Source organism: Periplaneta americana, chromosome 13 (assembly GCF_040183065.1).
Source record: "Periplaneta americana isolate PAMFEO1 chromosome 13, P.americana_PAMFEO1_priV1, whole genome shotgun sequence".
In the NCBI taxonomy this organism is placed as follows: domain Eukaryota; kingdom Metazoa; phylum Arthropoda; class Insecta; order Blattodea; family Blattidae; genus Periplaneta; species Periplaneta americana.
Genome location: NC_091129.1, coordinates 103,329,699 through 103,354,138, shown reverse-complemented (window position 1 = coordinate 103,354,138; position 24,440 = coordinate 103,329,699). Strand labels below are relative to the sequence as shown.

The 24,440-nt window shown below is 32.4% G+C and overlaps 1 protein-coding gene across 1 annotated transcript in view; it reads left to right on the top strand.

Moving 5' to 3' along the window:
• Positions 1-5,227: 5,227 nt before the first annotated feature.
• Positions 5,228-24,440, top strand: part of LOC138712196 (cholecystokinin receptor) — a 35,455-nt gene continuing 16,242 nt past the window's right edge. The window contains exons 1-4 of the mRNA XM_069843708.1: positions 5,228-5,444; positions 5,875-5,916; positions 10,338-10,498; positions 12,326-12,446. Of these exons, the coding sequence (XP_069699809.1) occupies positions 5,406-5,444; positions 5,875-5,916; positions 10,338-10,498; positions 12,326-12,446 (363 nt within the window). The 5' untranslated portion in view covers positions 5,228-5,405. The remainder of the gene's footprint in view (positions 5,445-5,874; positions 5,917-10,337; positions 10,499-12,325; positions 12,447-24,440) is intronic.

Genomic DNA, 24,440 nt, shown 5'->3' with positions numbered 1-24,440 from the left:
CTCAGTTGGAAAGAGCACTCAGCGCGTAGAGCTGAAAGGTTCCGGGTTCGATTCCCGGTGCCGGAACGAATTTTTCTCGAATTAAATGGTAAATATTCTTTGTTTGAACTAGAATCGAACCGCTTTCGAATTTTATTTTCAGTGCACTAACAACGGATATTTCTAGCAAACTTTCTTTCAATTTTAAGGGAAATTCAAAGGAATTGACGAATGTGGTGGAAAAAGGATTTGTAAAACAATCATTAGTTCTGATCATTCATGAAACGCATAAATTTATTTTAAATTTTACTTAGGTTATCCCCTAAAATGTCTTCGCGTACTCCCGGCTGAATACCACTGCTCTAAAACATGAACTTAAGAGTATAATCCGACAAAACATTTCAATAAAATGCTAGAAATTTCTAGAGGATTATAATTTCAAACCTTTGACTCTTAGTTTCACAATATCCAGAATGACAATGACGTCAATAACTCGCTAGCGACACTAGTGACGGTTGGTTTCGTTACGGTAAAATGAATGTTTTAATATTAGCCACGGCCATCTGCTACATGGAAATTCATATTACAAGCCTTTGTGTTGATCTTGTACGCTCAGTCAGCCGTTCAACCGGCGTTTAACAGAGTAATTGCTAATTACAATTCTTCGTGTTTAACAAGCGACGATAAGCTGCTATCAAAACGTCGTCATGGCGATGAGATCTCACGTCAATGCCTTGATCGTAATCAACATGTGCTCCAGACAGTTTTAGAGCACTCCAACTAATTTGTTATAGATCGTTGCGTAACAGCGTTTCAGTACTGTGTCTGTCTGCATATCTCTGTGTGACATGTACTTTCATTAAATTTCTCTCATAAGCACGTGCTTATATATATTTTTCGCCACAACAGGTACAGGAAACGTTAACAAATGAAACCATTACACTGAACATATTTCACCACAACAGCTGTAACTGTGTAATAATAATAATAATAATAATAATAATAATAATAATAATAATAATAATAATAATAATAATAAAATAATAATAATAATAATACAGAACGATCCATATACACCTTTACAATTTCAATGGCTTATAATAACCTTCTGGAAGCTAGTATAAAATTGAAATTGAGTTTAATGATCTGAATGACTCTGGACGAATTTATATTGGTGCCCCTACCATCTATTTTTTACTATTACGACTATTTTGGCTATTTACTTACTTACAAATGGCTTTTAAGGAACCCGCAGGTTCATTGCCGCTCTCACATAAGCCCGCCATCGGTCCCTGTCCTGTGCAAGATTAATCCAGTCTCTATCATCATATCCCACTTCCTTCAAATCCATTTTAATATTATCCTCCTATCTACGTCTCGTACTCCCCAAAGGTCTTTTTCCCTCTGGCCTCCCAACTAATATTCTATACCAGGCCTGCACAAGGTTTGCGCTCTCCGAGCCGGCTCACAGCTCATGAGCGGAATGCAGATATTAGCTGCGCTCTGTATAAGGGTGGACTGGAAGAAGGGTTGATTTCGTACAAAATGTACACAAAAGGAAGTACTATTATGAGTGTTTATGAAATTAATTTCCGTTCAGTGTTTGCAAAACTATCTTGGACTAATATTAATTAATAAAGAAATATTTATTTTACAGAAATAATAGAATTTCTATAGCTACTTAAATATACACTATTATTATGTTATATTTTTATTTATCAGTAGTCCTACATCAAAACGGGGTTTTATGCTGTTGGCAGCTGAAAGGAACAGTAGCCTACTGATCCTAATGAAACATCAGTTGCAGATGTTCGATGCCTGCCTTTATTAAAGTTGGTTATAGAAAACAGTTGCTCACAAGTATAAATGTTGAGCCAAACATAGCAATCATTTTCACAGGCAGCCTGTGTAGTCGTGGATATTATTGCTAATGTTTAGTCTTGTTAAAGTCAACCAGGCTAGTATTATTCAAAAGATCTTTAACCCTTAGGTCACATTGAAGATCAATAAGTTCGAGCTGTAAATCGTTAAATGTTAAATGTTATGTTCCGTCTTTTAGATTCCTCCATACTGTACTGTAGCAATAGGTTAGCAAAGTGAAACAGTTACTGAGAATAGGCCTACACATTGCATTCCACTAGATAGCAGAGTGGTCGTTTCCCTCTCCTCTACCTATAGTAAGTATATGTCATTCTGACGTATCTTCCTCTCCGTTTCGGCAAGCGGTAAACATGGCTCTCCCGCTCCCAAGGAGCGCGCGCGCTCGTCGAGCGCTGTTTGCGCAGGTATGGTCTATACGCATTTCTGGATTCGCCCATACGTGCTACATGCTCTGCCCATCTCAAACGTCTGGATTTAATGTTCCTAATTGTCAAGTGAACAATAAAATGTGTGCTGTTCTACGTTGTGTAACTTTCTCCATTCTCCTGTAACTTCATTCTTTTAGCTCCAAATATTTTCCTGAGCACCTTATTCTCAAACACCCTAAATCTCTGTTCCTCTCTCAAAGTGAGAGTCCAAGTTTCACAACTATACAGAACAACCGGTAATATAACTGTTTTATAAATTCTAACTTCCAAATTTTTTTGACAGCAGACTAGATGACAAAAGCCTCTCAACCGAATAATAACACGCATTTCCCACATCGATTCTGAGTTTAATTTTCTCCCGAGTGTTATTTATAGGCCTATTTGTTACTGTTGCTCCAAGATATTTGAATTTTTCCACCTATTCGAAAGTTAAATCTTCAACTTTATATTTCCATTTCGTAGAATATTCTGGTCACGAGAGACAATCATATACTTCATATTTTCGGGATTTACTTCCAAACTTATAGCTTTACCTGCTTCAAGTAAAATGTTCGTGTTTTCCCTAATCGTTTGTGTATTTTCTCCTAACATATTCACGTCATTCGCATAGACAAGAAGCTGATGTAACCCGTTAAATTCCAAACCCTCTGTGTTATCCTGAACTTACCTGGTGGCATATTCTAGAGCGAAGTTAACAAGTAAAGGTGATAGTGCATCTCCTTGCTTTAGCCCGCAGTGAATTGGAAAAGCATCAGATAGAATGTGGCCTATACGGACTCTGCTGTAAATTTCATTGAGACATTTTAATTAATCGAACTAGTTTCTTGGGAATACCAAATTCAATAATAATGTTAAATAAAACTTCTCTCTTATAGAGTCATATGCCTTTTTGAAATCTATGAATAACTGATGTACTGTACCCTTATACTCCCATTTTTTCTCCAATATCCGTCGAATACAATAAATATGATCAATAGTCGATCTATTACTCCTAAAACCACACTGATGATCCCCAATAATTTCATCTACAGTACATACAGAGTTAATCTTCTCAAAAGAATATGGACAAACTTTTGTACGACGTCAACAAAAGTGATATTCCTCGAAAGTTACTACAGTTAGTCTTGTCCCCCTTCTTAAAAATATGTACAATTATGGACTCCTTCCATTGCTCTGGTACAATTTCCTTTTCCCAAATAGCAAGTACAAGCTTATAAATTTCGCTAGATAGTGCGTTTCCACCCTCTTGTATTAATTCTGCTGGAATTTGATCGATACCTGGAGACTTGTACTTTTTCAGATTTTCTATCGCAATTTCGACTTCAGAAAGTGTGGGTTCGGGTATAAATGTTTCAGCAGTTTGTATAGTTTGTATTTGAATTTCGTCCCGATCAGTTCTATTTGGTCTATGTACATTTAGTAGTCACCCAAAGTAGTTCTTCCATCTGTTCAGGATGGAATGAGAGTCTGCACTGTTGGCTGTTAGTAATTAAATTATAATTGTGTTGTTTTAGTCTACAACTTATAAATCTATATTAATACAGAATTAATTCCCTATCTTATTATATTACAAATGTTATATTTCCACAAATATTTTCGACTTATTTAAAAAGTCATCTTCAGGTGGAGAACACAATAAATGACACATTGAACATAGGTGATATACAGTGAGAGAACATTTGTGCATATTATAAAATTGAACATGTATAAAAACATTATAAAATATATGTGAATACTAGAGTGGTTCTGAGTTATTTTAGCATACAATAAATCTGTAGTGCTCGGGAAAAGTGGCACAAGTCAAAAATGTTAATTTTACAGGAGAAGGAAGAAACTGTCTTCACACTGGTTTATGTAGATTTGAATTTCTTCTGTATGAATTACTGTAATGGGAGAAATACTTATGTCTCTTTTCCCAAGCGAGCAGATATTCCGTAAGATGTCAATAAACCAATAAAACACTTTTGTGGAAATTGACATATGCCACTTTTCCCAAGCATTGCAAAAATAACATTTATTAAAACTTGTAATACGTTAAAATTAATCTTATAATATGATACCACACTTTAGTTGAGTCTAGAAATGTTACATAACCAATGTAGGTTATGTTGTATGCACATATTTGAAATTTTGAATATTTAAAAGTTTAAAATAGCAGTTATTACCCGCTAGTGGTACTACGTTTAGATAAGAAAAGTCATTGAAGACATACAAGCATTGGCATTCTATGTATGGTTGATTTTCAATCACTCGCAGAGATGAGTTTTAATAGACATATGTATATTATAAATGCATGTATCTATTAACTATGTTTATCTACTTATCTATTTGTCTATGTATTTATATATCTATTTATGTATTTATCTACTTATTTCTTTATTTATTTGTATATTTACCTATCAATTTATTTATTTATTTATTTATTTATTTATTTATTTATTTATTTATTTATTTATTTATTTATTTATTTTTTTTTTACTAATTTATGTTAAAGTGTGCTGCTGAAGAATCTACTTTAATCATATATGCCACAAAGACGGAAATGTTGTTGTTTTCTAATGCCAGGCGTTTGACAATAAAGTCATTTGATCTCTTGCACTCCAATATTTTTCAAAGATATTATCATGGTCAGGCAGTGAAGCACAGATTTTGAGGTGTTCCGAATCCATTTCTTGGTTTGAGTTGCACAATGGGCAGTTAGGGGACTGATATATTCCAATTCTATGCAGGTGTTTGGCCAAACAATCATGGCCTGTAAAGATGGAAATGTTGAAGTCCCCGACTTAAATTTCGTGAAAACAGTTATTCTCAAGGGCAGTGCAACTGTACATGCGCACTTACTGTAAAGTTATCTCAAGCTTTGTCCAATAACCTGCTGTAAATCAACAGGCGCTGTCACCCCGTTTGATTGATGAGAAATTTACACAATATCTCCCACCACTTTTTTCCCTCCTTTGAATTCACGTTTACTGAGAGGTTGGTTATTGTGGTCACAATACAGGCATTATCGCCAGTATCTGATTTGCTGTGAATCTGTCCAGCCACAGAATGAATCGCCAGAGTAATTATTGCTGTCAGAATGCCGGTTCAATCAACGCGTAATTAATAAGGTTCAACATGGCGCACGCATTCAGAAACCAACACGACATTGTTGCTGTGAGTAGTATTATATCACACTACAAGTTTCGAGGGTGACAGATATAAATTTTTCTCGCTATGATGTATATTTCTGGCCTTTCTGAATTGTGAAAGAAATTTGTTAATGTAATTTTCTCTTCTCATAAGACATATTTGTGCAAAATATTTAATTTAATAGGGTAAAGTTGCCTAATTCCGTGATGCTCCTAATCCCGTGATACGTTTTTTTTTTTTTTTTTTACTGAATGTCACGGGATTGGATATAATGCTATGAAGTTCACCGATCTCTCAAAAGTAGGCGAAAGATGCACTCTTTCGAGAAAAATGTCTGGTGCTTTGGTCGAACTGCAGAGCTTTGACTGACATTCAATTTTAAAAAAGCATCACGGAATTAGTGGTATCACGGAAATGGGCAACTTTACCCTATTCTGTTTACTTATTATTTCAGGCAGGACGTACAGAAATGGATTCCGATACCTGCTGGCATATCGTAAGTTTCCTTATTAAGTAAAGTTGCTAACACCAATAACTTACTGTATTTTAAATGGTGACTGATAGATTTCATGACGTAACTAATAAAATGTATTTCAGTTACGAAATATCTTGCGCCATGAATTATTTATATTTGTCAATATCACCTGCTACTTCACAACCCTGCGTGTAACAAGTACTGGAAATTTTCACTTCATTTTGAAAATTCCAATAAATTCAAGTAATAAAATCAAAAAAGTTTTATATGATATTCTTATTGAATTTGGTATTTCCAAAAAACTAGTTCGATTAATTAAAATGTGTCTCAGTGAAACGTACAGCAGAGTCCGTATAGGTCAGTTTTTGTCAGATGCGTTTCCAATTCATTGTGCGCTAATGCAAGGAGATGCACTATCACCTTTACTTTTTAACTTTGCTCTAGAGTATGCCATTAGGAAAGTTCAGGATAACAGAGAGGGTTTGGAATTGAACGGGTTACATCAGCTGCTTGTCTATGCGGATGACTTGAATGTGTTAGGAGAAAATCCACAAACGATTAGGGAAAATACAGAAATTTTACTTGAAGCAAGTAAAGAAATAGGTTTGGAAGTTAATCCCGAAAAGACAAAGTATATGATTATGTCTCGTGACGAGAATATTGTACGAAATGGAAATATAGAAATTGGAAATTTATCCTTTGAAGAGGTGGAAAAATTCAAACACCTGGGAGGAACAGTAACAAATATAAATGATACTCGGGAGGAAATTAAACACAGAATAAATATGGGAAATGCCTGTTGTTATTATTCGTTTGAGAAGTTTTTATCATCCAGTCTGTTGTCAAAAAATCTTAAAGTTAGAATTTATAAAACAGTTATATTACCGGTTGTTCTATATGGTTGTGAAACTTGGACTCTCACTCTGAGAGAGGAACATAGGTTAAGGGTGTTTGAGAATAAGGTACTTGGGAAAATATTTGGGGCTAAGAGGGATGAAATTACACGAGAATGGAGAAAGTTACACAACATAGAACTGCACGCATTGTATTCTTCATCTGACATAATTAGGAACATTAATCCAGACGTTTGAGATGGGCAGGGCATGTAGCACGTATGGGCGAATTCAGAAATGCATACAGAGTGTTAGTTGGGAGGCCGGAGGGAAAAAGACCTTTGGGAAGGCCAAGACGTAGGTAGGAAGATAATATTAAAATGGATTTGAGGGAGGTGGGATATGATGATAGAGACTGGATTAATCTTGCTCAGGATAGGGACCAATGGCGGGCTTATGTGAGGGCGACAATGAACCTCCGGGTTCCTTAAAAGCCAGTAAGTAAGTAATAAAATCAAAAAGAACAGTATTCAATCATATGGCTTATCTTTAATGAAAATTATGCAATTATAAATTTACATTGTATTTTAAAATTCCAGCAGAATTAATACAAGAGGGTGGAAGTGCATTATATAACGAAATTTATAAACTTGTACTTGCTATTTGGGAAAAGGAAATTGTACCAGAACAATGGAACTCTCACTCTGAGAGAGGAACATAGGTTAAGGGTGTTTGAGAATAAGGTGCTTAGGAAAATATTTGGGGCTAAGCGGGTTGAAGTTACAGGAGAATGGAGAAAGTTACACAACACAGAACTGCACGCATTGTATTCTTCACCTGACATAATTAGGAACATTAAATCCAGACGTTTGAGATGGGCAGGGCATGTAGCACGTATGGGCGAATCCAGAAATGCATATAGAGTGTTAGTTGGGAGACCGGAGGGAAAAAGACCTTTAGGGAGGCCGAGACATAGATGGGAGGATAATATTAAAATGGATTTGAGGGAGATGGGATATGATGATAGAGGCTGGATTAATCTTGCACAGGACAGGGACCGATGGCGGGCTTATGTGAGGGCGGCAATGAACCTTCGGGTTCCTTAAAAGCCATTTGTAAGTAAGTAAGTAAATATTTTAAATTCTTAACGTTTTTGCCATTCTAGTTTTGCATCTTCAGACATTGGTAATTAGAGATATATTGTGAAGAAACATTGCATAAAAACTGCAGTGAAAGATTTTTGCATAAAATCAAAGTATAGATTGTTGATATCAATATTAAAAAAAAAAAACATTAAAAACGGTAAGACACTTTAGTGTACCAATTAAAATCAAAAATTTCAAATAGGCATATTTAATTGGAATTGAGTTATGTAACCATATCGTACTACGCTAAAATAAATGTACATGGATACTGTTAATCAAATGCGTATACCACTTGTATTGCCACATTAATTATCGTTTAGAAAAAATACAAAAATTGTATTTGAATGTGTTATATCGACTACTATTTAAATGTGTAAAATTGTTAAATATGTATATTTTTACAAAAACAAGATAAGACAATTAAAACTAAATCAACATATCAAAGTCTTTTTTATTAAACTACGATGTGAGTACTGTATGTGGACGAGAGGGATTGGAAATATTTCTGTTTTAATGCTTGTGTTTAGTTTAATCTACATAGGCACATTCAGAAGCAAAAATTCGCAGAAACTTGTAGAATATAATAATAATAATAATAATAATAATAATAATAATAATAATGATAATAATAATAATAATAATAATAATAATAATAATAATAATAATAATAATAATAATATTGAACTCGAAGGAATTTAAGTGCAAATTTCTGGGTTTAGATTATCGTAGTCAAGGAGTAGCAATATCATAATACGTTGCTCAGCCTATGGGAAGAAATATTGTTAGAGAAACATTATAATATTATAATAATAATAATAATAATAATAATAATAATAATAATAATAATAACAATAATAATATTTTTCTAACATTACTCAAAAATGTTGGATAGATGACATAGTAAACTGTATCATGGAAGAAACATTTTAATAATTGAGTTGTGGTCGAGGTGGTCGTGGTAGTGGTAATATTATTAGTAGTGGTAGTGGTGCTGTAAATATTATATTACAGCTATTATTTGTTTTAAAATATACAGAAACCGTATCAAAATATGATACATAGAGATTCACCATGTGGGATTCATGTTGGTTAATGAACTCTAGGCTACATTGAATAATTTCAAGAGAAAAATTGTTCCGGGACCGGGTATCGATCCTAGGACCCTTCGCTTAGCGCACGAATGCTCTACCGACTGAGCTACCCAGGAACTACACCCGACACCGTCCTAATTTCTCCCTTTATATCGATACAACTCAAGTGGGCTGACAAGGCGCCAGAAACCCAACTTTGAGTGCACACAAACTCTGTGTGACTTGAACTGTGGTTTTCTGTTAACGTACCTACAGTGATGTATATGTTATGCAAATCTGCGCTACCTTCTTTGAAATAAATAAAACTAATGCAAGTAACAGGGGATTCATCGAATCCTTAAAATTGTATGAAATATTTATGCTGCTCGTGATTTTTATTATGTACATGTTTGGGATTGTAAGGCTATTTGGGATTCGAAACAAAATTTTAATCTTGCTTTTTTTTTTATTTGCCTTTCTGCTCCCCGAATTTATTTTAACAAGAAGGAGCCAGGTTTCTCGTTAATCACTTTGTAATTGCTTTCTCATCCGTGAGACCTAGTCTCGAAACAACGATGCAGTTTATAGCAGAAACGATTCACACATCAAGATGACTATAAATAACTGAAATTGTAATGAATAATAGTTTCTCATTACAGAAAATTGATTCACTTGGAAATTAATACCACATAGAATTTTTTTATGTTAAATTAACTATTTCTGTCTTTATACTCCTCGCATTCATTAATCGTCCCCATTTGTGTACGAATATTAATGGATTCATTATGTCACATCCATTTATTTTCCTTATATTTTTTATCAAGTGTGACTGAATGCGGAACTACTTAATTTAATTCTAAACACGCAATAACTTCAGCCATCCAAGGCCTACTGCAATTAATGACGTCACTGTGTTAACAAAAATTATTTAATTTCTCGAATATCATAATAAATAGCTACATATTTATTTATGAAATCTTCTTAATTACTTATCGACACCTAAGAATGAAAACCTCGTATGTCTAATTTTCTCAATTTTACAGGAGAGCAAAAAATCGACATACAAGGTTTTCACATTTAAATAGATGGCAAGTAAGTCGTAAATTCTATATGATTTCGACATACAAGGTTTTCACATTCAAATAGATGGCTCGTAAGTCGGATTTTCTATAATGACTAGAGATACGCGTTTTTCATTTTAAAATTAAAGCATAAAGAAATACGTGGTTTTCAATTTTTCTCTTTTTTCGTGGAAAAAAAATAAAAACGAAAATTTTGCAATTTTAGACCATAAGAGCATGGGCTTTCCTATAAATTTGAGTGAAAATCGCATTTTCAAAAAAAAAGTCGACTTACGAGGTTTTCATTCTTAGGTGTCGTTATGTGTGTTTCAGATCGAAAATGAAACGTACGATTTGGACGTGTATTGGGAAAAAGATGAAAAGCTGAAGGTTCTCCCTGAAGATCAGAGACTTGCACTATTATCGGTGGGCTCTATTCTGGCTATCATCTCGTTCGTCGGAAACATAGCAGTCATCATCACCGTATTCTTAAGGTACAGTTGATTTAATTGTTTAGACTTGGCTAATCTATCCCTAGGGGTCACAAGGTGATAATTATGTCTTGTACTATAATGATGAATCTCGCTATGTGGATAATAACTTTTTAAATTTGGCTTAATTTTAATCAAACAATGGAAAATATACAAATTCATAACAGTTAAAATTCTTTCAGAAATAAACAAAGGTCTGCAGTGAGCATCAAAATCAGAACCAGTCAAAATGCTTACTGCTTTTTTTTTCTTTCTTTTTTTTTTTTTTTTTTTTTTTTTTGCAAAAGAAGTACTTGATCAATTTTCTGACAATTTCCCCACAAATGAATACCTTAAGTAATAACACTATTATAAAAAGCAAAATACGAGGTTTTAAGAAATTCTTTAGGTACAAGGTATCTAAGTCTCCTTAATAAATAGATTACTCTTGACAATCTAACACATAGGTCATTAATATGACCTTCCCATGTCAACTTAGAGTCAAGAACAACACCCAAGAGTTTAACATGTTGAAGAGTATTATCACATACCTCTCTACGCAACGAAAATAAAATACTCTGAATCTTGTTGTCATTAAGACAAACACCATTAGCCAAAACCAAGAAGTAGCTTTATCAAAAGATTGAGATTGCATAGTTCTACGTAACATTCTTCATCAATGTTACTCTATTGAACAGAATAAAGCGAGTGATTGTCTGGCGAGTTATAATGAATCAATGATTGCCCAGTTACTCCATATCCTTACGAAGACATATTGCTCGCTGACCATTTTTCATCTCTTCCTCTTCTTCTTCTTCAAAAATAGGCATATTGCCTATTCTTCTTCTTCTACTTCAATAAATTTCTTCTAGATTATTCTTCCATCTGTGCTTCGATCTATACCCGTCTACCAATTGGTACTTCATCTTTTTCTAGCTTTACTATACTTCCATCGTCCTTGCAGCTTGCATGATAAATCCAATCAGTTTTTTCCTATTTTTTATCCATTTTGTTTTCCTGTTCAATTTTTAATTCCTATGTTCACTTATCTATTCAAAGGGGCTAAATACCGTTTTTTAAATTCCATTTCGCCTCATAAGTGGTGCACTTGTGATGTTCAAATGTGTTTTCGGACAGTTGACTAAACAATAACAATCTAAGGGAGATAAATTATACTAAATGGGCTCTGTCGTACGTCAACTGTGACTCATCCGTGCGCTGCAAGATGGTTTTGGAGGTATCTCAACATGCATTTGGCTGTGTGTTTTTCATCCATATCTCAGTTCGTCCTTCTCCCTCTCTCTCCCTTTTCCCTTCTCTCCCTCTCTCTCTCTCTTTCCCTCTCACTCCTTCCCTCCCCTTCTCTCTCTCTCTCTCTCTCTCTCTCTCAAGATGCTTTCATCGTTCAGTGGATACCTCGTCCCACAAGGGTGAGAGGCTGACTCATCCGTGAGTCAATTCCAGTCGGTTTTTGAATGCGACCAAAGGTGCCTCGCAGTGATTAACTAGCTGCGTGTGGGCTGTTCGTTGGTAAAGATTCTGTCACTCAACCCGATGTTAACTGTCTCAATCACCGCGCACTAAACTAGTGTCTCATGCCGCTTAGCGTTGTTGCCTCGCTACCAGAAGTACAAAACCGCGAGGCAAACAACAAGAGAGGCTGCCGAGAGGGATGACTCACGTGGCAGCCTCGCTTCATGGATAAGCAGCTTAACATACACCATATAGGGATTTTGGTTTCGCTAGTTAAATTTATTCGCAATTAAAATTGCTTGAAATTTATCTGTCATGATAAATGTCACAGCCTTCAAGAATTTTGTGTGTGAAATTTGTGTTTTTTTTTTTACACAGAAAACTTCGTATTCTCTACAAGTGCTGCCTTCTATCGCTGGCTCTAAGCGACCTGATTCTCGGACTCACCTACGTCTTCACTTACATCCCCAAGTTCATCATAATATATTCTAATGCATGGGTAGGTATAACTTCTCACGTACGAATAAAACTGATTTCGAATTAGCTTCTATGTACTCTGTGTGTGTGTGTGTGTGTGTGTGTGTGTGTGTCTGTCTGTGTGTGTACCATCCTATCTAAAAAACAAAATTATATTCATGATCGACTTCATACTTGCAAAGGTTACACACAAAACCTAATGAAAAAACAGCAAAAGTTTTAAGCAGATAATCCAGTTGTTTCGACACACCAAAGAAACTGAAATATATTAACAAAGAAGAAAGAACGAAATGGGGTCACAACCCAGTACAATAGACGGCAGAAGGAAGAGTATTAAGTATGTACAACTAGCCCACAACACACATACTACCCCTCCCCGTACAGAAATATGGAGTTTCGTAACGCAGAGGTGGATCAAAAGCTCAAGATAAGAAACCATGTTTATATACAAATAAACCATGCAATAAATTTTTCTGAACAGTTTTATTACCTAAAGCAGGAAACTTCAACATAAATTTCAACAATATGTTTAATTATACAAAATGAGAACACTTTACAGTAACAGTTCAAACTGCGTAACAACATAATAGTTCGCTTAAGTATGAATAATAAAAAAAAGTTTACGGTAACCGTTGAAAAGACTAATTAAATTTTAACAATTTATTTATGTTTGCAAGGAAACAAAAGTTAATAAAAATGATGCACATTACGCAACACTCACTAATAGGCCTATGTTTATATGTGCATGAACAATAAGAAATGTTTATAATAGGTATGGAAACTATGTAACTTATAACAATGTGATTATGAATGCACAACAAGAAAAGTTTGTACTAACTGTGGAAACTACGTAACTCAAAACCATGTGTTTATTTAAGTTAATAATAAATGTTTATAACCACTGTCCAAGCTACGTAAATTAAAAAAGAATGTATTTATATATGCACAATAACAAATGTTTATAATAACTGTGGAACAATGTATTTTCATGCACAATACAAATGCTTGTAATAACTATGAAAGCTAAGTAACTTATAAAAATGTGCTTACGAATGCACAAAACGAAATGTATAGAGTAACTATTGAAATTAACTAACTTGTGATATTGTCTTTATGAATGCGAAATAAGAAATCCTTATAATAACTGTGGATGTGAAGTAAATTCTATAATGAATTTATCAATGCAAAATAATAAATGTTGTAATTGTAAAAGCTTCGTAACTCCTAATAACACTTTTATCAAATCACATTAAAAATGTTTACAGTTAATGTGGAGGAACCACGTAACTTCTAATAATGCGTTTACCTATTCACAACAGAAAAAGGCTTATAGTAAATGTGAAAAAGCTACGTAACTTCTAACAAAGCGTTTATAAATTTAAAATAAAACATTTTATAGTAAATGTGAAAGAGCTACGTAATTTCTAATACCTTTATCAACTTAACAATAAAAATGTTTATAGTAAATATGGAAGAGCTATGTAACTTCTAACAATGCGTTTATCAATTCGAAATAAAGAATGTTTATAGTAAATGTGAAAAAGTTACATAATTTTCAACACGTTTATCACTTCACACTAAGAAATGTTTATGATAGATGTGGAGGAGACACGTAACGTCTAACAATGCGTTTATCAATTCAAAATAACAAATGTTTATAGTAAAAATGAAAGAGGCACGTAATTTATAACAATTCGATTATCAATTCACAATAAAACACGTTTATAGTAAATGTGAAAGAGCTAAGTAACTTCTAACAATTCCTTTATCAATTCAAAATAAAGAATGTTTATAGTAAATGTGAAAAAGTTACATAATTTCTAACAACACGTTTATCACTTCACAATAAGAAATGTTTATAGTAGATGTGGAGGAGACACGTAACGTCTAACAATGCGTTTATCAATTCAAAATAACAAATGTTTATAGTAAAAATGAAAGAGGCATGTAATTTCTAACAATTCGATTATCAATTCACAATAAAAATAGGTTTATAGTAAATGTGGAAGAGCTACGTAACCTCTAACAAAGCGCCTATCAATTCACAATATAAAATATTTATAGTAAATGTGGAAGAGTTATGTAACTTCTGACTATGCGTTTATCAATTCACAATATAAAATGTTTATAGTAAATGTACAAAAGCTACGTAAATTCTAACAATGCATTTATCAATTCACAATAACAATAATATGTTTATTGTAAATGCGGAAGAGCTAAATATCTTCCAACAATGCATATATCAATTCACAATAAAAAATGTTTATAATAAACGTAGAAGAGCTACGTAACTTCTAATATTGCGTTTAACAATTCACAAAAAAAAACATTTATAAAAAATGTTTATAGTAAATATGGGAGAGCTAAACAACTTCTAACACTGCGTTTACCAATTCATAATCAAATTTTTATAGTAAACGTGGGCAAGCCATGTAACATCTAACAACGTGTTTATCATTCACAGTGATAAATATTTACAGCATTTGTGGAAGAGCAACGTAACTTCTAATAATGCGTTTATCAATTCACAATTAGAAAAACGTTATAGTAAATGTGGAAGAGATATGTAACTTCTGAAAATGCGTATATTAATTTAAAATAAAAATGTTTTTTATAAACGTGGCAGAACTACGAATCTTGTAACAATGTGTTTATCAATTCACTATAAACAAATTTTTATAGTAAATGTGGAAGAGTTATGTTACTCCCACAATACTTTCATCAATCCACAATAAAAAAACATGTATTCTAAATGTGGAAGAGCTACGTAACTTCCAAAAATGCTTTTATCAATTCACAATAAAAATGTTTATAGTAAGAGCTACGTTACTTCTAACAATGCGTTTATCAATTCACAATAAAAATATTTATAGTAAATGTGGAAGAGTTACTTAACTTCTAACAATGTTTTTATAAATTCACAATAATAAACGTTTATAGCATTTGTGGAAGAGCTACGTAGCTTCTACAAATGCGTATATCAATTCAAAATAAATAATGTTTTGTGTAAATGTGGAAAAGCTACGAATCTGCTAACAATGTGTTTATTAATTCACAATAAAGAAACGTTAATAGTAAATGTGGGATAGCTTCGTAACTTCTAAGAATACGTTTATCAATTCACAATAAGAAATGTTCGTAGTAACTGTGGAACCTATGTAAATTTTAACAATTTTTATACGAATGCATAATGAGAAATGTTTATAGTGAGAGTCAAAGCAACGTAACTTCCAACACTGAGATTATCGATGCAAAATAATAATTGTTTGCAGTAACTGTGGAAGAGCTACATAATTTATAACGAAGTGTTATATAGTAACTTTAGAAAAAAAAATTTACCTTCTAACATTGTATTTATCAGTGCACAATAACAGTTTACAGGAACTGTGCAAGCTACGTAATTTCCAATAATACGTTTACCAATTCGCAACAATAACTCTTTGTAGTAAATGTGTAACATCTAAGTATCTTGTAACAATGTAGTCATCAATGCACAATAAGAAATATTTAAAATATCCGTGAATACTACGTAACTTCTAAAAATTCATTCACTAATGCACAATGAGAATTGTTTCTAGATAACTGTGTAAGCTACGTTGCTTCTAGCAAGGTGTCTGTCAATGCAAAATTGAAATGTTTATTGTCATTGTGGAAGCTACGTAACTTATAACAATATGTTTATCAAGGCACAATAAGAAATACTTATTGTAATTGAAGAACTTACGTAACTTATAATAATATCTTTATAAAGGCACAATAAGAGATATTTAGTGTAATTAGGGAAGCTACGTAACTTACAAAAGTATGTTTATCAACGCATATTACGAGATATTTATTGCAACTGTCGAACTTACGTATCAATGCGTTTATGAAGGCACAATAAGATATATTTTTAATAAACATGAATCTTTACGTAATTTCTAACAAAGGACTTATGAATGCATAATATGAATTGTTTACAAATACTCTGAAATTTTCGTAACTTCTAGCAATACGTACTGAATCTTCATACTGAAATATTTATTGTAATTCCGGAAGCTACGTAATTTCTAGCAATGTGTCTATCAACACACAATAATACATATTTATTGTAATTAATTGTGGAAGCTACATAACATAACGATGTCTCTATCAAAGCGCAATATGAAATATTTAGCGTAATTTTGAAGCAACATAAATCATAAAATTTGTGATTATCAAGGTACAATAAGAGATATTTATAGTAAATATGAATGCTACATAACTTACAGCAATTAGTTCACCAATGCACAATAAGAAATATTTATAGTATCTCTGTAAGCTACGTACATTCTAACAATTTACTCATCAATAAAAATTAAGATATGTTTATAGTAATTGTTAAAGCTACGTACATTCTAACAAGGTACTGAAATGTTTACAGTAATTGCGGAAGGTACGTAATATCTAAAAAGGCTTTTCACAATTCATATTAAGAAATGTTTATAGTATTTGCGAAAGTTACGTAACTTCTAAAAATGTACTTATCAATGCACATTTAGTTATGTTTATTGTGTGTGTGTGTGTGTGGAAGCTAAATATCTTCTAACAATGCATTTAAAAATGCACATTAATATATGTTTATAGTGTATGTTGACGTTAAGTAACTCGTAAATAAGTACTTATCAATATATAATACGAACTTTTTATAGTAACTTTGGAAGATACGACACTTCTAACAATACATTTATCAATGCACTTTGATATATGTTTATAGTATCCGTGGAAGTTGCGTAACTTCTAACTATGTACTTATTAATACACATTAAAAAATGTTGATAGTATTTGTGGAAGTTACGTACCTTCTAAAAATGCACTTATCAAGGCACATTAAGATTTCTTTACTGCATCTATGCAAGGTACTAACTTCTAAAAACGCACTTATCATTGCACATTAAGATATGATTAGAGTAATTGTGGAATCTACGTAACTTGTAACAATGTAGCTACACATCGATGAAGAATGTGATATGTTTATAGTATCTGTGGAAGTCACGTAACTTCTAAAAATGAGCTTCTTAATACACATTAAGAAATTTTTACAGTAATTGTGGAAGTTACGTAACTTCTAAAAATGTACTTTTTAATATTTATATTAAGATGTTTATTAGTAATTATTGTGGAAGCTACGTAACTTCTAACAATGTACTTGTCAATATATATTAAGAAAGTTTATAGTACTTGTGCAAGTTACGTAACTTCTAAAAATATATTTATCATTGTACATTAAGATATGTTTACTGTATCTGTGGAACCTACGTAATGTCTAACAATATATTTATCAATGCACATTAAGAAATGTTTATAGTGTTTGTGGGAATTACGTAACTTCTAAAAATGTATTCGTATTTATCAATACACATTTAGAAATTCTTGTAACAGTGGGAGTCACGTAACTTCTAAGAATGTACTTATCAATGCAGATTAAAAAATGTTTACAGTAATTATGGAAGGTACGTAACTTCTAACAATGTACTTATGAATGAACATTAAGAAATGTTTATATTATCTCCGGAAGTTAGTAAATTCTAATAAAAAACTTCTCAATGCACATTAAGAAATTTTATAGTATCTGTGGAAGTTGCGCAACTTCAATCATTGTACTTATTAATGCACATTATGAAATTTTCATAGTAACTGTGGAAGCTACGTAACTTGAAACAATGAACTTATCAATGCACATTAAGAAAAATTTATAGTATCTGTGTAAGTTAGGTAACTTCTTTCAATTTACTAATCAATGCACCTTACGAAATTTTCATACTAACTGTGGAAGATACGTAACTTCTAACATTATAGGCCTACTTAAGAATTAACTTTAAGAATAGTTTATAGCATTTGTGGAAGTTACGTAACTCCTAACAGTGTACTTATCAATGCACATTAAGAAATTTTATAGCAACTGTGACGTCTACGTAACTTCCAACAATGTACTTATCAATGCTCATTAACAAATGTTTATACCGAGGAAGCTACGTAAATTCTAACAATGTACTCAATATACGTTAAGAAATGCCTATATTATTTGATAAAGTTACCGTACGTAATTTCTAACAATATACTTATCAATGCATATTAAGGAATGGTTGTAGTAATTTGGATGCTACGTAAATTTCTAACAATATTTTCATTAATGCATGTTAAATATGTTTATATTATCTAACGAAGGTACGTAACATCTAACAATGTAATTAATAATGCACATTTACTGTATATATTCCATAGTAGTCTATATGTTGAATTTACGTATCTTCTAAAAATGTACTTATCAAACCTAATAAGAAATTTTTATAGTAACTGTGGAAGCTACGCAACTTCTAAGATTGTACTTAACAATGCACATTAACATACGTTTATAGTATCTGTGGAAATTTCGTAATTTCTACCAATGTAATTATCAATACACATTAAGAAATATTTATAGCATTTGTAGAAGTTACGTAACTTCTAAAAAATGTTCTTATCCGTGCACATTAAAATATGTTTATAGCATCTGTGGAAGTTACGTAACTTCTTAAAATGTCACTGTCATTGCACATTAAGATATGATTATAGTAACTATAGAAAGCACGTAACTGCTAACAATGTACAGCTGTCAAAAGAAAAAGTGGCCGCTCTCCTGGAACAAAGTTCCTTTCGGGTATCTTCGCTATAATTCGGAGACAGGCGATGTTACATGGTGTTGGACCACGTTGCCTGATATCTACAGTTATAATTGAAGTATTCTCTCTGTGATTCGATAGCGTAATGGTAGCGTTCAGGCCTCTTATTCATGAGGTCCTGCGTTCGACTACAACCTCGTGCTTTTTATGTTCTTTTTTGTTATGTTTTTGAGAGAGACAAACTATACATAATGGCTCCTTTCACTTTTACAATTATTTTAGTAATTAACATCAGGTTCATTAATATATTATGCCATGACTTTATCATTATGATATTGTGGCTGCAAATGGAAAGAAAAAAGATTTTATTCTCAATAAAAATATCTTTCGTGGCATAAACAAAACAAATTTACTGGCGTCGGCCTTAAAACATTCAAACAATTAAGCGTTCAAAAAACAAAACAAAAAGCCACAATTCAATATTTAGTCTATCTTCCTCTTATCTCGATCATCTTGGAGTCGAATTGGCATGGAATTGACTAGTCTTTGCAAATAGCGACTGTTCTTAGACACGATATTCAAGGCATTCTGAACATACCCACATACATAAGTGTTCTGTCCATGGGCAGGTCTTTCATTGCAAACCCAGCAATCTCCAATCTTTCCTATTTTCTGCCTTCCTCTTAGTCTCCGCATATGATCCACATATCCTAATGTCTTCTATTATTCTTTTCAACCAGAGACCCAACCAATTCCTTTTTCTCTTTCTAATCAGTTTCAGCATCATTCTTTCTTCACTCACTTTTTCAAACACAATTTTATTTCTTATTCTGTCTGTCCACTTCACACGCACCGTTTTTCACCACATCCACATTTCAAATGCTTAAATTCGTTTCTCTTCATTTCGTCGTAATGTCCATGTTCCTTCCCCATACAGTGCCACACTCCACACAAAGCACTTGACTAGTCTCTTCCTTAGTTCTTTTTCCAGAGGTCCGCAGAAGATCTTTCTTCTTCTATTAAAAGCTTCCTTTGTTCATGTTTGCAGTTTTTCTTGGGAAGGATAGGCCTAAATGCGGTAACATCCCGTTGCTTTCCGCACACCACTATCTGTTTCGCATCTTATTAAATTCCAGGGGACCCAAGCATGGAGATGAGGAGAGTGGATTTGACTAATTGGGCCCTCCGGACTTCACCGAAAGTCACGGCAAGGGTTAAATATTAATTCTATCAGGATGTTTGACCCGATCAGAGACCGGGAAATCTCAATTAGCCTTTGCCCCCCGCATCCTGGACTAGCTTCTACGAATCATCAGAAAATCTTAGAGTGTGATTGGGCCAATTTTTCCGAAAATGTTTCCACACTTTTGCCCTCGTAGCTCAGCGGACGAACGTCGGAATTTAGATGTCAACGTCTCAGGTTCAATTCCTCGTTACTCCTTTTCATTTTATTGTGGTTCAATATAGTATAATGTAATAATACAAAAAGAAAAACTAATAGCAGTATTATGCAACTGGATTTTTCCAAACCTAATATTAAATTTATGTTATTTATATCGCTAAAGAACGATTACAATATAAATAACTAGAATATTATTTATACAGTATCACTAAAGAACGATAACAGAATATAAATGATAAATATCGGTTTGTTTAATTAATATAAGATATTATATAATACTTATTTAATTATCTAAATAAAATAACCTATTTTACAAAGAAGGATGGTTATTTGTGTTATAATAATTACTTACATAAAATACAGATTATTTATATTGCGAAAGAACAATAACAATATAAATAACTTGAATATTATTTTGTAATGCTAATGAAGGAAAACAGAATATAAATGATAACTTGAATATTATCTATATCGCTAAAGAACAATAACAATATAAAAAACGTGAATATTATTCATATCGGAATTTCACAGATTTATTACAGATATATTTAAGAAATTGTAGAAGAATAGTAATTAGTAACAGTGTCCTATTTATTCTTCTTGGAGCCAAATTTGTAACTTTGAAAAGTGTGGTTACTATGTTGTAGTGTATGTGTTGTAACGGATGCTTGATTTGTTATGTATGTGAGTCAGTTATGTGATGCTTGATGTCGTCGCAATGTCGTAATTATAGTTTGATTGTGTTTGTATGACTATTGTGTATTAATTTATGATGTATGGTACGGAAGGCTGCATATTTGTGTTATAGAAGTGTTACGTATGTGTGTTGTTAATGTTTTTGTATGTTTCAAATTGATACCTGATATTTATTTTGCAATCGCAATGCCTAATTTACGGTTTGTTTATGTTTTGTTTACATCGCGTAAGCTAATTTAATTTTCTTTTCTATTTCTCTTTATGCTCATCTTTTTGTGTATGAAACTATAGCCCTAACATACATATGTAAAATAGGGCTAACCACCATTGGAGATACAATAATAAAAATTGTTATTCATATCGTTATAAAACGATAACAGAATACAAATGATGATTTGAATTTTATTCATATCTCTAAAGAACGATAACAAAATATAAATAACGTGATATCCATAAAGAACGATAACTGAATATAAATGATAATTTGAATAGCATTTACATCGCTAAAGAACGATTAAAAAATAAAATGAAAACTTGAAGAAGGCCCGAACCCACAACCTTTGAATCACTAAACAAGCACTCTACCGCTGGCCTACGAGGCGCAGACATGGAACACTTTCATAGTTCGGGAACTGCTTGTACAAGCACATGCATCGTGTAACATCGCCGCGACCCGAAGTGGACTTTGAAAATATTCGCTGTTCACGAGTGCGGCCACTTTTTTTTTTGACAGCTGTACATATTAATGCAGAGTATAATATGTTTAGATGATCTTTGTAAGTTGCGTAAGTTTAAAAATATACTTAAAATATATTTTAAGAAATTTTGACAGTAATTTTGGAAGTTACGCAACTTCTAAAAATGTACTTATATATTTACATTAAGAAATTTTTATAGTAATTGTGGAAGCTACGTAATCTTCGACAATGTACTTATAAATATACTGTATATTCAGAATGTTTATAATATCTTTGTAAGTTACGTAATTCCTAAGAAAGTGCGTATCAATGCACATTAGCATAATATGCTAATGTTATGTTTATATTATGTTTATAGTAACTGTGGGAGTTACGTAACTTTTAACAATGTACATATCAATGCAAATCAAGAAATTGTGACAGTAAATGTGGAAGCTACGTTACTTCTAACAATGTACTTGTCAATGCTCATAAAGAAATTTTTATAATAACTGTGGAAGTTACGTAACTTGTAACAATGTCCTTTCCAATGCACAATAAGAAATGTCGATATTATCTGTGGAAATTACTATCTTCTAAAAATGTACTTAACAACGTACATTAATGTATGTTTACAGTACCTGTGAAAGCAACGTGGCCTGTAATAATTTTTTACCAATATACATAGAGAAATGTTAATAGTCTCTGTGGATGTTACGTAACTTGTAAAAATGTACTTATCAATGCACATTAAGAAATTTTTATAGCAACTGTGGAAGCTTCGTAACTTTCAACAATGTACTTAACAGTGCACAGTAAGATATTTTTATGGTAACTGTCCAAGTTACGTAACTCCTAACAATGTGCTTATTAATGCACATTAAGAAATGTTTGTAGTAAATGTAGAAGCTACGTGAATTCTAGCAATGTACTTACTAATGCTCATTCAGAAATGTTTATAGTATCAGTGGAGTTACGTAACCACTTACAATGTAGGCTACTTATCAATGTTAATTAAGAAATTTTTAATAGTAACTATGGCTACTACGTAACATCTAACAATGTACTTATCAATGTACATTAAGAAATATTTGTGTTATCTGTGGAAGTTATGTAACTTCTAACTATGTACTTATCAATCCATATTAAGGAATGTTAATAGTAAATGTGGATGCTACGTAACTCCTAATAATGCTTTTATCAATGCATGTTGAATATGTTTATAATATATGTGAAAGCTACGTAATTTCGGTTTTTAATGAACAATAAGAAACTTTTATAGTTACTATGGAAAATACGTAACTTCTGGAAAAGGTACTTATCAGTGCACAGGTAGAGGGGAAGACAAGGCCTGATGGCCTTATATCTACCGGGTTAAATAAATAAATAAATAAATAAATAAATAAATAAATAAATAATTGGAAATATAGCTGTAGAAGTTATGTAAATTCTAACAGTGATTTTTCAATGTAAAATAAAAAGTGCTTAAAGTACTGTGGAAGCTAAGTAATTTCTAGCATTACACTTATCAATACACAATAAGAAATATGTATATTACATCTAGGAGCTACGTAACGTCTAACAATGCCGTTTACAAGGAACACTGGAAAATATTATTTGTATTTCTGGAAACTACATAACTTCTAAGAGTGTATTTATAAATGTAAAATTAATAAATTTTTGTTATAACTGTAGAAGCTACGTAACTTCTGGGCAATGTACTCATAGATGATTTTATTTATTTATTTTAGTAGGTTATTTTACGACGCTTTATCAACATCTTAGGTTATTTAGCGTCTGCATGAGATGAAGGTGACAATGCCGGGGTCCAGCACCGAAAGTTACCCAGCATTTGCTCATATTGGGTTGAGGGAAAACCCCGGAAAAGACCTCAACCAGATAAATTGCCCCGACCGAGAATCGAACCCGGGCCACCTGGTTTCGCGGCCAGAAGCGCTAGCCGTTACTCCACAGGTGTGGACTCATAGATGCTTAATGAGAAATGTTTGTACAAGTTTTGAAAGCTACGTAACTTCTTAGAATGCGTTTATTAATCCACATTAAGAAATATTTATAGTAAAACTGAAAATTATTAACTTCTAACAATGTACGTACCACTGCACAGTAAAAAATTAATGTAGTATCGGTGAAAGCTACCTAACTTCTAACAATGTTTTATCAGTGCACATTAAGAATTTGTTTATAGTAACTGTAAAGCTACGTAACTTCTTACAATGTCTTTATCAATTCATATTAGGAAATGTTTATAGTAACTGTGGAAGGTATTTAACTTTATAAAAGTGTTACCAATGAACTTTAAAAAATATTTTTGTATCTGTAGAAGATGTGTTACTTATAAGAATGCGTTTAACAACGCAAAGCAAGAATAGTAACTAATGTGAACGTTACATACCTTCTAACAATGTGTCAATCAATGCAACAATAAAATATAATTACTGTAACTGTGGAAGCGCAATGTAACTTCAAAAATACGTTCATCAATGCACAATAAGAAATATTTTCTGTGTCTCTGGAAGGGCCACGTAACTATAAAAATGCGTTTATCATTGCACAATAAGGAATGTTTGTAGTTACTGTGGAAGCTACGTAACCTTTAACAA